General features: G+C 40.6%; 1 protein-coding gene across 1 annotated transcript in view; it reads right to left on the reverse strand.

The window, feature by feature from the left end:
- abcc4 (ATP binding cassette subfamily C member 4 (PEL blood group)) overlaps nt 1-15,585 on the reverse strand; it is a 47,609-nt gene that overhangs the window by 21,571 nt on the left and 10,453 nt on the right. The window contains exons 3-14 of the mRNA XM_005744231.2: nt 12,265-12,385; nt 11,903-12,127; nt 11,593-11,682; nt 10,755-10,918; nt 10,318-10,443; nt 9,146-9,395; nt 6,881-6,985; nt 6,632-6,721; nt 6,278-6,469; nt 3,456-3,550; nt 2,944-3,030; nt 2,002-2,098 (exon numbers count right to left, since the gene is read on the reverse strand). Of these exons, the coding sequence (XP_005744288.1) occupies nt 2,002-2,098; nt 2,944-3,030; nt 3,456-3,550; nt 6,278-6,469; nt 6,632-6,721; nt 6,881-6,985; nt 9,146-9,395; nt 10,318-10,443; nt 10,755-10,918; nt 11,593-11,682; nt 11,903-12,127; nt 12,265-12,385 (1,642 nt within the window). The remainder of the gene's footprint in view (nt 1-2,001; nt 2,099-2,943; nt 3,031-3,455; nt 3,551-6,277; nt 6,470-6,631; nt 6,722-6,880; nt 6,986-9,145; nt 9,396-10,317; nt 10,444-10,754; nt 10,919-11,592; nt 11,683-11,902; nt 12,128-12,264; nt 12,386-15,585) is intronic.

Below are 15,585 nucleotides of genomic sequence, written 5' to 3' on the forward strand. Positions count from 1 at the left end.
GATGTAGTATCAGGTAAATGTTAAGTGGTAGGAACGTTTCTGCTGGGTTGTTGTTGTGGGGGGGGATGAAAAATAATAAAGGACACTCATTGGAGTAATGGCGCGTCTCGTGTGTCTGTGAGTTATACCTCCAGTCAAATAACATCCATAACCTCAAATAACGGAACAGATGTGGCAGATATGAAGCGGTTTAAAGATAAAATAACGGGACTGTTACTAGAGTTTGAGCAACGATTTCAGATTTTTGGTGAACTGGAGAACAACTTCAAAGTTTTTTGCTCGCCGTTCACCGTGAATACCTTTGATCTGCCCGTCAGGATCAAACTTGAAATAATAGACTTGCAGTGTGACTCGGATTTGAAGGGCAAATTTGCCGCAGCTGGCTTGAACACATTCTATCAGAATCTCTTGCCAGGTTACCCCAACTTGACAGCCCTCGCTGCAAAACTGTTGTGCATGTTCGGAACCACGTATCTTTGTGAGCAAGTTTTCTCTGTAATGAGCGTAAATAAAACAAAACTGTGCTCAAGGCTCACGCACAGGCACTTGAATCACATCCTAAAGTTAGCTGCCACTCAGGATGTGAAGCCTGATATTGATGAGTTGGTGAAAGCAAAAAGATGCCAGGTATCAGAAGTCAAATAAACTATGCAAACCCACTGAAAGTGCTGCATGAAACACCCTGATGTATTTCTGTGATCTGTGATTTACTTCTGTGAATCACTGTGTTCTTTGTCCTCAGAATTTTCAAATAACTTGAGGTGTTTTGTAATTAATAGCTATATTGTGCTTTTGGACACACTGTCCTCAGGCTCCAGCTTTATGTTTATATATTTTTATGTTGATGTGAGACTGTTTCTAATTGATTATATTTGATTTATATATTTAACCTATTCTGTGGTTCATGTACTTGTTTGGGGAACAGGATTTCATTATTTTTATCTACATTGCTGCCTGCGAAGTGACACCCTGATATAGTTCTGTGATCTGTGAATCAGTTCTGTGAATCACTGAGGCACTGTGTGTTTGTGTGTTCTTTGTCCTCAGAATTTTCAAATAACTTGGGATGTTTTATGATTAATAGCTATGTTGTGCCTGTACTATTTTGAACATACGGTCCACAGGCTCTAGCTTTATTTTTATGTTGATCGTATTAAAACAAAGAAAACAATCTGAAGTTGTTGTTTTTAAGTTATATATACACACAATGATTTTACCAGTACGGCCCACTTGAGAATAGACTTTTCTCCATGTGGCCCCTGAAGTAAAAAATGAGTTTGACACCCTTGATCTAATATCTTGTGTGCAAAGCTGATAACTGACCTGAAGGTGGTGCCAGAGAACACTCAGAAACAAAAGTTCAGAGCAATCTTCTATAAGACTATTCAAGGCTGATCCACAGTGTTTGCAGTATAGTGATTATTTCAGATGAATCCTTTTATTAATCTGAAATAATCTTTTATCCAGAATTGAATTCAAAATACTGCTCCTCACATACAAGGCCCCATCTTATCTTAATGACCTTGTAGTATCACCCCATTAGAGCACTTCACTGTCACACTGCAGGCCTGTTGTTCCTAGAGTATTTAAAAGTAGAATGGGAGGCAGAGCCTTCAGTTTTCAGGCCCCTCTTCTGTGGAACCAGCTTCCAGTTTGGATTCGGGAGACAGACACTATCTCTACTTTTAAGATTAGGCTTAAAACTTTCCTTTTTGCTAAAGCATATAGTTAGGGCTGGACCAGGTGACGCTGAATCCTCCCTTAGTTATGCTGCAATAGACATAGGTTGCTTAAGGATTCCCATGATGCATTAAGTATTTCTCTTTAGTCACCTTTCTCACTCACTATGTGTTAATAGACCTCTTTGCACCGAATCACACTTGTTACTAATCTCTGGCTCTCTTTCACAGCATGTCTTTTGCGCTGAAATGTAATAGCTGAAGGTAAACACAGTGCTCAGATACAAGTTTGGTACACAGGGATGATTTCATCTGCACTAACCTCTTTCAGGACAACAATCTGGTCAGCTGCCTTCAGGTACTGAAGCTGATGGGTGACCAGGATGCGAAGCTTGTTCTTCAGCAAGCCACAGATGCATCTGATACAAGAAAAACATTTCCTCTCATTCCAGTTTGTTTCAGTTTCACATAAAAATGTCAAACACTGTCAAAGGATTTTCTCCTTCCTTGGTACAGTTAAAAAGTTTGTATGTTATCTAAGAGGAAGAGTGTAACAGGAAGTTTGGGGTCAAGTTCAATTGTCTGCCTGACACTGGTAGTCCCGCACCCCTTCCTGGCTTAGCCCAACACATGCAAAGCTTTTGTCAGTTTTCACTTCTGATGTATTTTTGTTTCAAAGCACTGTGTCCAGTGCTAAAGCTATAAAAACAACATTAAACAATGGTGCACTGCTAAACATCCATCGCTCAGGTTAAAACTTCTGCCAAAAGCCAAAAACACAAGTGCATGTGTTACATCATGCACAAGAATAGAAACTTTCTCCTGCTGGGGAGGAGACACTGAACGATTTCCAGCTTTGATGTATTCTTCCAGTAAGGGGCTTAACCCCACCCCTGACCTGTGATGTGACTGCTAACAGAAGGATGAATAGCAAGGACAGAAACCTGTTTTGCAGAATTTTGATTAAACAATATAGCCATTCCAAGCCACTTCTTAAAGCAAGGGTTGCCTGAAGTTTTTTTGTTCTTTGCCAAATAATCATGTGTAGACACAAAAGAACACTCAAAGAAAACTTAGAAAACGTCCAGAAAGCCTGCAGAACTACTCTTTAGTCTGGCTCCATGGAAGCTAAATATCCAGTCTTGTCCAGTCTTGTGCAAGACTTTTGCACATTATTGTAAATGTGTGCATCAAAAACAACCACACATTCTTTGCAGACAGATTGAGTCATAAATGCTGAAATGATTTTAACTGAGTCACTCACTGTTCAAAGAGGTGCCGCCCCACCTCTGCATCCACAGCACTGAGTGGGTCATCCAGAATATAGATGTCTGCATCCTGATACACAGCCCTGAAATCAAAAGCATGAATCCCTTTTTTACAGTAGCGGCAGCATCAGGCTTCATAGCAACAATGAGATGTCTTTTTACCGTCATCTAAAAGTGAGAAGGTCTTCTGTTGTTTTTTGATTATCATTACTTCTGGCTCACGGAGTGCTTTAATTCAAGACGACTAAAAGAACGCGATCCATTCGTGCATGCATTTACTGTGTCAATACCATCTTAGGTGTTGCCAGGAAACAGTCTGCTGCACCTTCCTTTAAAACCTGTCCATTCCTGTTCCTTTAAAGTTTTTCTGCCTAAAGGGAAATCTATGCTGACATTTCATGTGTATCATTTACTGCTACTAGCAAAACAAAAACTAATGTGCAACCTAACAGCAGTCATGAATATCTGAGTGAACACAATAAAGCAGTCTGGTTCTCTGTCAAACTACCTGGCCAGGTTGACACGCGCTTTCTGTCCTCCGCTGAGTGTAGCTCCTCTGTCCCCAATCAGTGTCTGGTCTCCATCTGGGAGTAGCTCCAGATCCTGGATGTATGGGCAGCAGAGTTTTATTACTGCACTATACAGTACCATGGGAAGAAGAGCATGTATTATTGCAGGGGTGTCCAACTCCAGGCCTCGAGGGCCGGTGTCCTGCAGGTTTTAGATGTTTACTTGATCCAACACAGCTAATTTCAATGACTAAATGACCTCCTCAACATGTCTTGAAGTTATCCAGAGGCCTGGTAATGAACTAGTTGTTCGATTCAGGTGTGTAGACCCAGGGTGATATCTAAAACCTGCAGGACACCGGCCCTTGAGGCCTGGAGTTTCATAATAAGACAGCCCTGTCTTATTATGGCTTTGTTGTTGCTGCAGAGTACAACAATTACCAGCACAAAGGCACAACTGCAATTTGAAAAACAAAAAAACCCTTAATATTATTATTATTAATATTCCTTTTGATATTCAATAATATGCTGACTCCATGATAAAAATGCCACCCAACCTTTGTGCAAAGATGAATGACACAGCGACACTAGCCCCGTTTGTTTTATACAAATGTACAAGTGTGTGTATAAATGAGAAGAAAACAAAGCAAACAGTTTAAACAGTAACCCCGCTAATGTAAAATACCTAACCTTTCACAATGACTAAGTCAGAACATTGAGTGACTGAGCATCTTGATGACAAAGCTATTCATGAGACTATCAAATTAATTTCTAGCCCTTTACAAGTCACAGATTAGATAAGATGCTCTTGTCAGAGCAGAATTTGTTTTTGTTTTACTTTGTTTATTGCGCACAGTACCATGACTCACAAGTAACTCATCTACTGAGCACAGCATGTGAAACCTCTGCTGCAGGCAGATTAACAAGGGCTCACTGCAGTGCAGCCGTTATATCAGTCATTTGCAAAAGTGCAGACATGCAAATCTTGTTGTAAAACTACATAAAAGTAAGCCATAAGTGATCATAAAAACAAAGATGAGAAATGCTGAGACGAATACAACAGGACGAAAGTTGGACTCTCAATCCTCTCTGCACTCAGACCTCTGCAGTCGAGTCACTCGGTACCATTCACTTACAATTAGCATATAGTAAGAAAAAGTAGTGCTGCCATCTATGGCTCATTATTTTCAGTAGCTTTATGAACAGAACCAAGTCAGCTTGTTTCTAGACTGTCTACAGTCTACACACTCACTCATCCAAAAATCTATGTTGCCATCTTTCTCAGCAGATTGGTGACCTTGGGTTTGGTGATACACTGACACCATATTTTATCTGGATAATGAGAAGATCCTGGATGGAAGGAAAATACTCTAGGATTACTAGGAACAAGAAGTCCCAGCTCACTTAACAGTAGGCAAATTTTCTGACTGACTGCAGAGACACGACAACATTCTGCCATCAGAGTGCTATTGCCAAACTGACTCCAATCAAGCCCAGTTTAACTGTGAGGATATAGCCTGCACATGAAAAAGATGACCCCACTCAGTATTCACTCAAAACTTTGAACTATGTGTTAGCATGTGCGTCACTCTGTCCGTAAACACTACCAAAAATATTACCTCTGCCAAGGAAGTTGTTATAACACAGCAGATCGAGTGAATTTATGTGATCAACCTGCAGCTAAATCTTGCTTTTCAACCCCAGTAAACCCTGAAACCATATTGTTATACAGCCAAAAGCAGCCTGTTAAGACTCACATAAAGGTGACAGCAGCTGGTTTCTTTTAAGGAACATTAAGAAAAACGCTGCTGCTGACACAGGAAGTCATCTGTCTAATAAAGCTTAGAAAACTTTTCCTGTCTCATTATTCTGCAGCATCACAGAGTCAAACAAACACAGGTCCCATCTCATTTATTGAGACCTTCGTGATCAACAGACTGGGTGAAGTTTCACTAATCCTGAAACACAAATCCTCCCTTTCCAACAAACATGACACCAAAGTATTTTCATACCCCTGACCAGTGTTGGTCAAGTTACTTGAAAAAAGTAATCAGTAACTAATTACTGATTACTTCCCCAAAAAGGTAATCCCGTTACTTTACCGATTACTTATTTTCAAAAGTAATTAATTACTTAGGTACTTAGTTAATTTTTAAAAACACGATTTTCAACCTGAAAAAACCTGATAAAGCGATAGATCTTTCAGCCCAATTCTACTTTTTCTGCATAATCCATCATACAAAATGTAATCAAATGGAAAAGTATCTTTTTTAAACTTGTTTTATTAGTTTTAATCTTTTAACTTTATGCATCAAGCAAAAATTTAATTATATGCAACATTCTCTGACTGGAAGAAATTTGTTTAATATTTAAACAACGGTAATCTAATTACCGGTTTTGCAATAGTAATCCATTACATTACTCGTTACTTGAAAAAGGTAATCTGATTACAGTAACACGTTACTGCCCATCTCTGCTCCTGACAATGAAGAGGGAACGTACTAGCAGCACCACACAGGAACAGAGTCGGTGCAAGAGAAAGGGCGTGACACACGCTGGCACAGGTGATGCATACCAACGCTGCTTTTGACAAAGTAAAGTCATCAAATGTGTTTTCACATTGAATTAGTATTAGACTCCTCAAACAGAGGAAAGTGTAGTTGCTTCGGGACCTGATTTCACTGAAAAAAAAACAAAACAACAAAACAAGATCTAGTGCAACTTTGGAGTTATTCATCACCCTTTTCTCTGTTTCTAAAGGCTCAATCATGCACATAACAATGACTGAGTACTTTGTGAACTGCAAATGCAAATCTCTCACCCTCTTTAGAGCACAGGCTCTGATGACTCTCTCGTACTTCTGGGGGTTCAGCTCTTTTCCAAAAAGGATGTTGCTGCGAATTGTTCCAGGGAAGACCCATGGCTGCTGGGCTGCGTAGGTCAACTGTCCTTTGACTCTCAGCACCCCTTTTTCAGCTGGAAGTTCGCCCAGGATGGAGCTCAGCAGGGATGACTGATAGTGATGGTAGAAGGTAAGGCACAGATGCGGTAAATGGACTGGTTTTTATATAGCGTTTTTCTACTTTGAGTACTCAAAGTGCTTTATATAACAGCACGTATGGCATGAGTAAGACAAAGAAAATAGATTACACAGCAACACGAGTAGATGTCTTACTTTTCCAGCTCCCACCGGTCCAATTACAGCCAACAGCTGATTCGAGCTGAGTGTGAGTGAGATGCTCTGGAGAGATACAGCATCCAAACTCTGCAAAGAGAATAAAAATCTTACATCAGAAAAAACATTTTAAAAGTCTGCTGTTTAGAGTTACTATGAACAAAACAAAGTGTAGCCAAAGGGCAAGTGTGCACTCAGTTAAATTGAGGTCTTCTGATTGGTTAGAGCAGCAAGTGACATGTATCCAACCTTGTCCCAGGAGCAAGTCAGATCCTGAATCTCCACAGCAGCATCCTTCTCATCCTGTGGCAGAGCAACTGTGTTTTTCCTGATCTCATCCAGTGTCAAGAACTCCTTTACCACAGAAAGAGAGAAGTGCAATAGTGCTGAGATCTAACACAGCCATGACAGTCAAATCGCTCCCATGATCATTTCCCAATGCAGTGTTACACAACAGCACCAAGGTGCCACATGTTTAAAGAGTAGCCTTTTACTACAGTGATCTGGTAAATTATTTGTAATATTATACAACTGACAGTGATGCCAATGAAAATTCCATTTAAATCTGAACTCGAGTTTAGGGGCAGAAAATTTCAAATGAGGAAGAACTTTGTTTTACACAGATGAACCATTGAGATGATGCTGTGTGAGAACAGCAGTCCCGGACTGAACATTAAGGGAGTAATGTAATGAGCAAATACTAAAGCCTTTATCTGCTTTTATGAGTCTGTTCATTGAAAGCAGAACCAGACTTTCAGAAGCACTGCTACATTCTGCTGGCTTTAACTGTTTAAAAGCTGCATGGCGAGAGACAATGACTTTAAACACACGAGCACGTTCAGTGAGAGACTGAGATTACCAAAAAGCACCACTGAATGACACAGGAAATCATTCCTGCCTGTGGCCATCTCCCTGTACACCTCATCCACTTAACACACTGTTTACTGCAACAGCTACACCCTTCTTGCACATGCTCTTTTTCAGCTATTTATTAATAAGTGACTTTTATGTATATATATATGCCTGTATATATTGTGCTATTCTTAGTTAGTGTATTGTCTGTCTTTGTTAATGTTTGTTTATAATGGAGCACTGTAACAAAAAATAATTTCCCCTAGGGATCAATAAAGTATTCTGATTCTAAACCTGCACTGAAACTGTACTGGGCACGTCTCCAACAAGTCAACAGACCTTTCTGTTACAAGTAGGGCTGGGCGATATGACCCAAAATTCATATCTCGATATTTTTTAGCTGGATGGAGATATAAGATATATATCTCGATATTTTTTTTAAAGTTTTAAGTTTTAAGTTAAGAACAAAAAGAGAGTTCTAGTCACACTGTGTCCCAGATGTCACACAGGCACTTTTATTTACATACAGCGTAGATCAGGGGTGCCCAATCCCGGTCCTCGAGAGCTACCGTCCTGCAGCTTTTAGATGCATCCCTACTCCAACACAGCTGAATCAAATGGTTTGATTACCTCTTCAGCATGCCATCGTGTTTGGCAAAGGCCTAAAAACAAGCCATTCATTTGATTCAGCTGTGTTGGAGTAGGGATGCATCTAAAAGCTGCAGGATAGTAGCTCTCGAGGACTGGGATTGGGCAGCCCTGGCGTAGATGTACATGAAGAAATTACTCAAAAATAAATTATCAGCATTTATTAAATAATCATGGTCCATAAATAAAAGAAAACAATGTTGTTTTTGTGCATAACAAAAAGCTCACAATTGTGCAGTCAAAATGTAAACTAATAGACGCTGAGCATAATAACAAAGACAGATTTCACAGCTGCACCACGTCTGAACAGGTGCCATTTGTGGTCCTTCTACACACACGGTACGTATCACTCCGCGAGGCTCCTCCTCGGTAGCCGTAATCCTCCGACAATCCATCAAGCGGTGCAGCTCCGTAGCTTAGCAAAGTCATATTAAAACATTTGACAGATTGCTGAGCGCTGTGTTCCACATGAAATCGGTTCGCGGTCAGTAAGCACAACCAGAATTCATACATAAGGCGCACTGTCGATTTTTGAGAAAATGAAAGGATTTTAGGCCGTGCAGCCCCTCTGGGCTGCATGTCGTTAGCGCGGTTAGCTCGTTAGCGCGGTTAGCTCGCTAACACGTTGACACCGTCCAGCCCCACACACGGGGCGATCCGCGGTAACTCGCTAACGGAGATTTTCCGCTTTCATCTTGTCATTGCCTGCAGGTGAAGCTATGGGGGAGGGGGAGTTGTGTTCAGTGAAGGAGAGGCGAGGCCAAGTAACGTTGCGCAGAGACAAAAGTGGACGAAAGAGAGGCAAACCTGCGGCTCCACAAGTATAATTATAACATAACATAGACTATATCGATATAAACGATATTGTCACATCTTATATCTCGTATGAAAATATATCGATATTTTTTTAAAAACTCGATATATCGCCCAGCCCTAGTTACAAGGTCTGCTGACTCGACTGATTTTTAGTGAAGTCTTTCAGTGAAGTCGGAAAATAGCACCAATGCAGTGTACCTGAATCCTGCGGACGCTGACACGGCTCTCAAACAGCTTTTCAATAGCACTAGGGAAGAAGAGCGTCACCGTAAGTCGCACCGCACTGTAGAGAGACACCGTCACGAATACACGGCTGGCTGAGATGGTATTTCCCAGGAGGACATAGATGGCGAATGTGACAAAGAGAATGAGCTTGCTGGCGCAGAAAAATGAAGCCATGTTGAGACCTCGCAGGTAGGAGCTCTTCATGATCTTGGAGATCTCCTTTCTAGACACAGAACACCAACAATGAAATGTGACCAATGTTACTTATTCCTTAGCCCTTCACAAAAAAAACCCCCATACATTACTTTCTAACATTCAAATGTTAGCGATAAAACAGAAAAATGCATCTATATGCAGTGTTGTCATAGATAATAAACACCCAGACTCCAAACTGTTGTCCAGCCTAGAAGTAATGAACTAGTTTTTCAGCGTCACTCTAAGACAGGATGCGTCTAATTTTAGAGATGTTTGATTGATTGATTGATAATTTGTTTCAACATGTGAACAATATACAGGTACATTTAGAAAAGAAAATAAGAGATTCGTGCAACATTTTTTAAATGTTGCACAAATGAAAGAAAGTAGTCCTACATATTTGTTTAATATGCGAGTTGAAGGACATATCCTGGTCAAAAGTGACTCCAAGGTTCCTCACAGTGTTACTGGAGGCCAAGGTAATGCCATCCAGAGTAAAAGAATGATGTTCACGCTCCTTCTCTTACTGAGGAATGCAGATTAGCAATAAAGCAGCAATAATCAGCACCAGTACCAGCTATCAGTATTGTATCCAAACTGGAAAAAGCTGGACTGGTTTCTCCCCTGTTACCGTACACTACAACGTTCTCTCAGAAAACTGCCTCTTTTTCCTTTATTTACATTCTTACTCCCGCCCCAGACACATGTGTCTAATTAAGCCAGTGGTTTGGTAAGATAAGCATTTTCTTCTTGGTTCATTTTCAAAGTCAGAGCTTTGAGTAACACCCTTCATCAACTATCACAGTTGATGAAGGTCAGGATGTGCTCCAAAACCAGATCTGCACATTTTAAAATTAATTGCATAATGTTCTGGAAAAAAGAGCAAAGTTAAGTTTGCATTTCTTGAGACTCAGAATTAATAATAATAATCATCATCATCATCTTTTTACCTTCTGACCTCAGAGACCAGAGCAGCGAAGGGCTTCTCCCAAGCGTACATCTTAATGATCCTCATTCCAGACACCACTTCATTCATTGTGCGGATTCTGCTGTCCGTCAGAGTAGCAGTCTTACTTCTGTAAACAAAATAGAAAACTCACGATTGAACAAACCTATCCAAACATCTAACATGCAACATCAATGTTCATCAGTTCCATCAGAATTATTCCTTAAAATGTTTTTCGTCACCAAGTCTGTAAAAGACCTTTTTCTTTTGGGGGGAATTTAGCCAAAAATACTGAAATAAAATCAGACCAATCATAGGAGTTTTAGACTAAAACAATAGTTCCTTGCTACAGTTCCACAAAGATACACATTTCTGTTATGCTAAATCAGAGTTCAGCTCAGTTTCAGGGATCTAAGACTGAATGAGCATTTGTAGGTTTACCTGAATTTGGAGAAAAGTCTTCCGAACATGCTTTGGACAGGCATCAGAATCAAGAGGACCCCTATGCCTCCCAAGCATGAAGGACCGATCTCGTTCCACAGCAGCCCAACGACTGCAGCTGCCTGGAGCGGTCCCACCCACAGGAAGTGCAGAAAGATCGTCACCTATTCAGAGCAAAATATCTGGAATAAGTTGCAATATTACTTTAACAGCAATACATCTTTTAAGGAAGCATGGGAATTCCGCCATTTAGGAATGGCTACTTTCAAAAGACTTTATGAAGATCAGTGAAAGCATGACATGGTGTAATTAACATCCAGCTACCAAGGAACAAAATACCCCCAAGAAGCTGGCATTTTCACAGCAGTCTCTGCCCACACTGATTAAAAGGAAACTCAACATTCCAATGAGGGAAACTGGATTTGGTACCAAGAGTGTAATTAAGCCTGAACCTCACGCTAGGAGAGATTTGCCAGAGTTTGCCTGAGTGAGTAGAATCAGAACAGTCTGATGTGACACACATAAAAAAGATGAATTAGTGGGTGTGTATGTTTGAGTCTTTATGCATACATTTAACCCTGAGTGGATTAAAGAAAATCCAAAATAAATTCAATACAACTGCATCTTTAAAATTAGTAGTTGCATAGCAGTAAAGTTGCATTCTGCTTACATGTCTCTGTAGTTAAATGAAGCTTAAGTGCTAGAAGGTGCCACTGGAAATGAGGTTTAGCTATAGTTAAAATATTGTTGCATCCAAGGGTTAAAGCAAATATTATTACTTAGCAACTAGTCTCAAGTCTTTGCTTTTTATTTGCTAAAAAATGTAAATTTCACATACTTCATCAAACTTGTTGACATCATTGGAGAGCAGGTTGACGATCTGGCCTGTGGTGGTCTTCCCCATGGCTGAACTGCTCAGATGCAGAGCCTTAAACAAAGATTATCCGTGAAGCAACATTCCTCCACCTCAAACACACATCTATCCACAGAGTTCTTAAAGTATTACATGACAGAACTTGGCAAGGTGATACAAGCACAAGAATGCAGGTACGGCCTTTAGCAGTCCTCGCATGCAATCTAAATAGAGTTCAGTAACAACTAGAAAAGAAAGGGTTTTTCCTTTATCAAGGTCATGGACTCCTGCTCACCTTCTTATAAATCATGTGACACATGGCCACTCTGATCTTCATGCCTATCCTCTGCACATAGTAAAAGTAGAGGTGATGCATCAATGCCAGGCCAATGGTGCAGAGAGACAATCCAGCTGCATAGCCCAAGGTCTCATGAAAAGCTCTTGTGTTATTTGGGTCATAACTCTCAAAGTATTCAATAATCTTCCCCAATAAGATTGGCTGGACGACTTTAATGATCTCCTGAAATGAAGAACAGATGAAGAACAGTGACTGTCAATACACAGTAAACACAGCATTGATTAATGATTCTGATCAACATCTCCACTGCTTTAAGTTTAGTTCTTTTCATTTTTAATTGTAATGAACACACCACTGACCTCAATTAGTGTAAAGACCCCCAGGACTGCATATGCTTTCCAGTAACACTTAACAATGACACCGGTGAGTCGAGGCTTCCGCAGCTCTTTGGTAGCCCTCTGGACCTCATGATCCCAGATTCTGTCATGGAAACATCATATTCATGTTGTTTTCCACTTTTGTCTTATAAATCCTGGAGCAATTAAAGATGACATAATGAGGTCTCCCTGTCACTTGACTGTACTGCTGTGGTAAGATACAAAACAGGTTAATAATTAAGCCATTTCTACGAGTTTGCTGTGGATGTTTTATAGGCTTTACCTTACATCGCCTCCTGTTAAAATTCAAACATCAGTCTCAGACATTAGTTTTTCTTTAACCTACAAACTTTCATATTGTTTTGGTGTGACTAGCACAAATAATATTTACGTGAAAACAGTTTTACTCTGGCAGTTTTTATCCAGTCAAAACGAGGTTTGGACACAGCTACTACGTGTTGGTTGCCAGCAGAGCCAGAAGTGTGAATGACCAGTATCATGTCATCATAAAATCCAATCAAGAGGTTAATTCACCTTAAACACTGAACAGGTGCAAAAAGGGTAAAACAAGGAAAATGGACCTGAACAATATCTAATGTTTACACCAAAGCCAAAGGTCCAACAATTGTTTGGATCATTTAAATTCCAAAGTCTTTACAAGAACAAACCTATAGGTGTTTAACATTCCTCTTAAGGCTTTTTATGGTTGCGTTGCAGCATTCCTTACTACAGCTTATGGGAATATGCGGTTCCAACTTATCAACAATGACACCCTTAAACAAGACACAATTTCAGCTTTTATAGGCTCCATTTATTAAAACACTTGATTAAAGAAGTCTTTAAGCACTTAATACATCAGCGAGCCATGCCGTTGCAGTCATAAAGGTGGATGTTAGAGTGCACCACAAGGCTTTTGATTGTTAGTTGGAAAGTTCAGTCTTTTGTCCACTCGCCAAGTCTGTTGTGATCCAACAGCACTTATATCGAGCCGGATGAAACCAGACTGTTCATCCATAGATCAGCAAAAATAAAGAAAACTGTTGAAATTATACAAATTATATCTACATCCCTGAATAAAAACTCACAGCTCTCTTTCCCTTTCTCGGGGAAGTTTATAGTCTTTATTTTGTCTCTGCACATTTCAAGACTGCAGACAGAAAGCAGCAAATCTTGACTCTGGACTAACAGTCTTTGATGTCCTAAACACAGGATTTCCTACTCAGATATTGATCGTTTCAAGTCCCACTTGAAATTAGACAGCAGATAGCAAACTGCAATAATATTACTGAACAACCTGCTCAGAGGACAGTACAAGAAATACAGATCCTACATTACAAGAAATTTCACTTGAAAGACACCATCACAGCCTTTCTACAATCAGTTCACTTGGAATTTATAGTTGGTGAAGCTCAGTTTTACTGACTGATAATCACAAGGCACAGCTTTTCTAGCTTCATCAGATAAATAAGAAAGGTCTAATTTATAGTATTACTCATCTACTGTACTTTTAGTCCTTCACTGTTAAACATCACAAGGGCTCCTGATCATGTAGGAAATATTTCACTTGACAGGGTTGAATTCTGAATCACCATTATTTACGATTTCCCAGAGGTCACAAAATAAAAACCACAAAGATGAAGCAGAAAATACACAAAACTGCTTTACATGGAAATTTCTTTCTGGATTGTTGGCTTTCAGCATATACAGAAGTAACCTAAACACGTTAAATCTTGTTTTGTTAAAACATGGCAGCAACACAATGTGAAAGTCACAACTAAATAGTATATAGATGGCTTAAAGTGATAGTGCTCGTGAAAATGCCACGAGGGGGGGGGGGGGGGGGGGGAGAGTTTGGTTTTACATCCATCCATCAAATTCGGCACTATGGCTAAAAGTCAGAGTGAACAGGTTGACAGTCTGTTGCAGGGCTTAGAGACACGACTGTTCACGCTCACATTCACAAACACAGTAACCAGTAACAACTGTGAGTGTTAGGATGCCTGGGTCGTTGACCCAGGGTTTTTGAGTTTATTATATTATTTATAATTTCTAGTCTTTGGGTTTTTGTTAGAGTCATGTCTTATGGTTTGTCTCTGTGTAATCCTTAGTTGCTGTCTCCCCTGTCCACTATATCCCTGTGTCCAGTCAGTGTCTGTGTCTGCCCTGGTCCCATGTCTCTGTTCCCTCTGTTGCAGTGCCACAGAGGGAACCCCACAGCATGAACAGAATCAACACCAGCATTGATGCTGAATAAACAAAATCTCACCTCCTTTATACTCTGTGCAGCTCCAGAGCCGCGTTTTCCCCACTATCATGTACACACCTACTTGATAATAAAGAGTGTGTCTAGCAGTTTTGTGCCTGCTTCATCTTTGTGGACAATCAGCACTACGGTACTACATAAGGGTTAAATAATTTTTCTATTAGACATTAATTCTAAGTATCACAAAGCAAATACAAGAAACAACTATTTCAACTTTGATTCCAACAAGGCTGATGTTTCAGACACTGATTAAGGCTGGTCCAACCTCACCCATAGCAAACACCAATCCAACATCTAAATCTTTGACACACAATTTATTGTGTGGCCCCGTTGTTTCTCCCCTCTCTGAATAACACAGCCAACACAACATCATTTTCCTGTTCGTCTGTTTTTGTTTTGTTTTTGTTTTGTTTTTTCTCTTTATGCTTGATTACAGGCTGCTTTGTCGGCCCGGAAAGCCGAGGCTGACCTGGACTCCTGCTCTCCCCTCTACCATCTTTGCTCACTCCTCTACCATCTTTGATGTGACCCTGACCAAATGCTACAGCAGCTGGATCCACAACAACAACCTGAAAATGTCAACACTGCTGCAGGAAAACGATCTCATGCAGCAGAGACGGAGAGCGTCAAATCCAAGGCCCGTTTCACTACACGGGGGAGATTTCCAGACAGCTTCAGCTGACAGAGCTGTGACGAGACGCCCATTAAGCCCGGTTGAGAAGTGAGGCCGAGCAAAAGAATGCTGACCTTAACAACTCTGCATTAAAACTGTGCAGGACAGTGACGGACCAACATGGATGATTGGGCAGCAAAAAGGGCATGCCAGAGACAGGAGGAGTAACTGAGGTCAGGAGGCACCTCAGAATGGACAAAAGCACCAGGAGAAAATAAGCTGAAGGCACAGGTGTCGGGGCCCGGCCAGGAGCTGACCTCTGAGAAGAGCCGAACAGCAGAGCTGCAGAAGGCCGTGGAGCAAAGCAAGGAAAACATCAATGGACTTCAATCTGACGTGTACGGAAAAGACTCTGAGGTTTCTGCCC

This window comes from Pundamilia nyererei, unplaced genomic scaffold, assembly GCF_000239375.1.
Source record: "Pundamilia nyererei isolate P.nyererei 1_Seehausen unplaced genomic scaffold, PunNye1.0 scaffold00141, whole genome shotgun sequence".
Classification (NCBI taxonomy): domain Eukaryota; kingdom Metazoa; phylum Chordata; class Actinopteri; order Cichliformes; family Cichlidae; genus Pundamilia; species Pundamilia nyererei.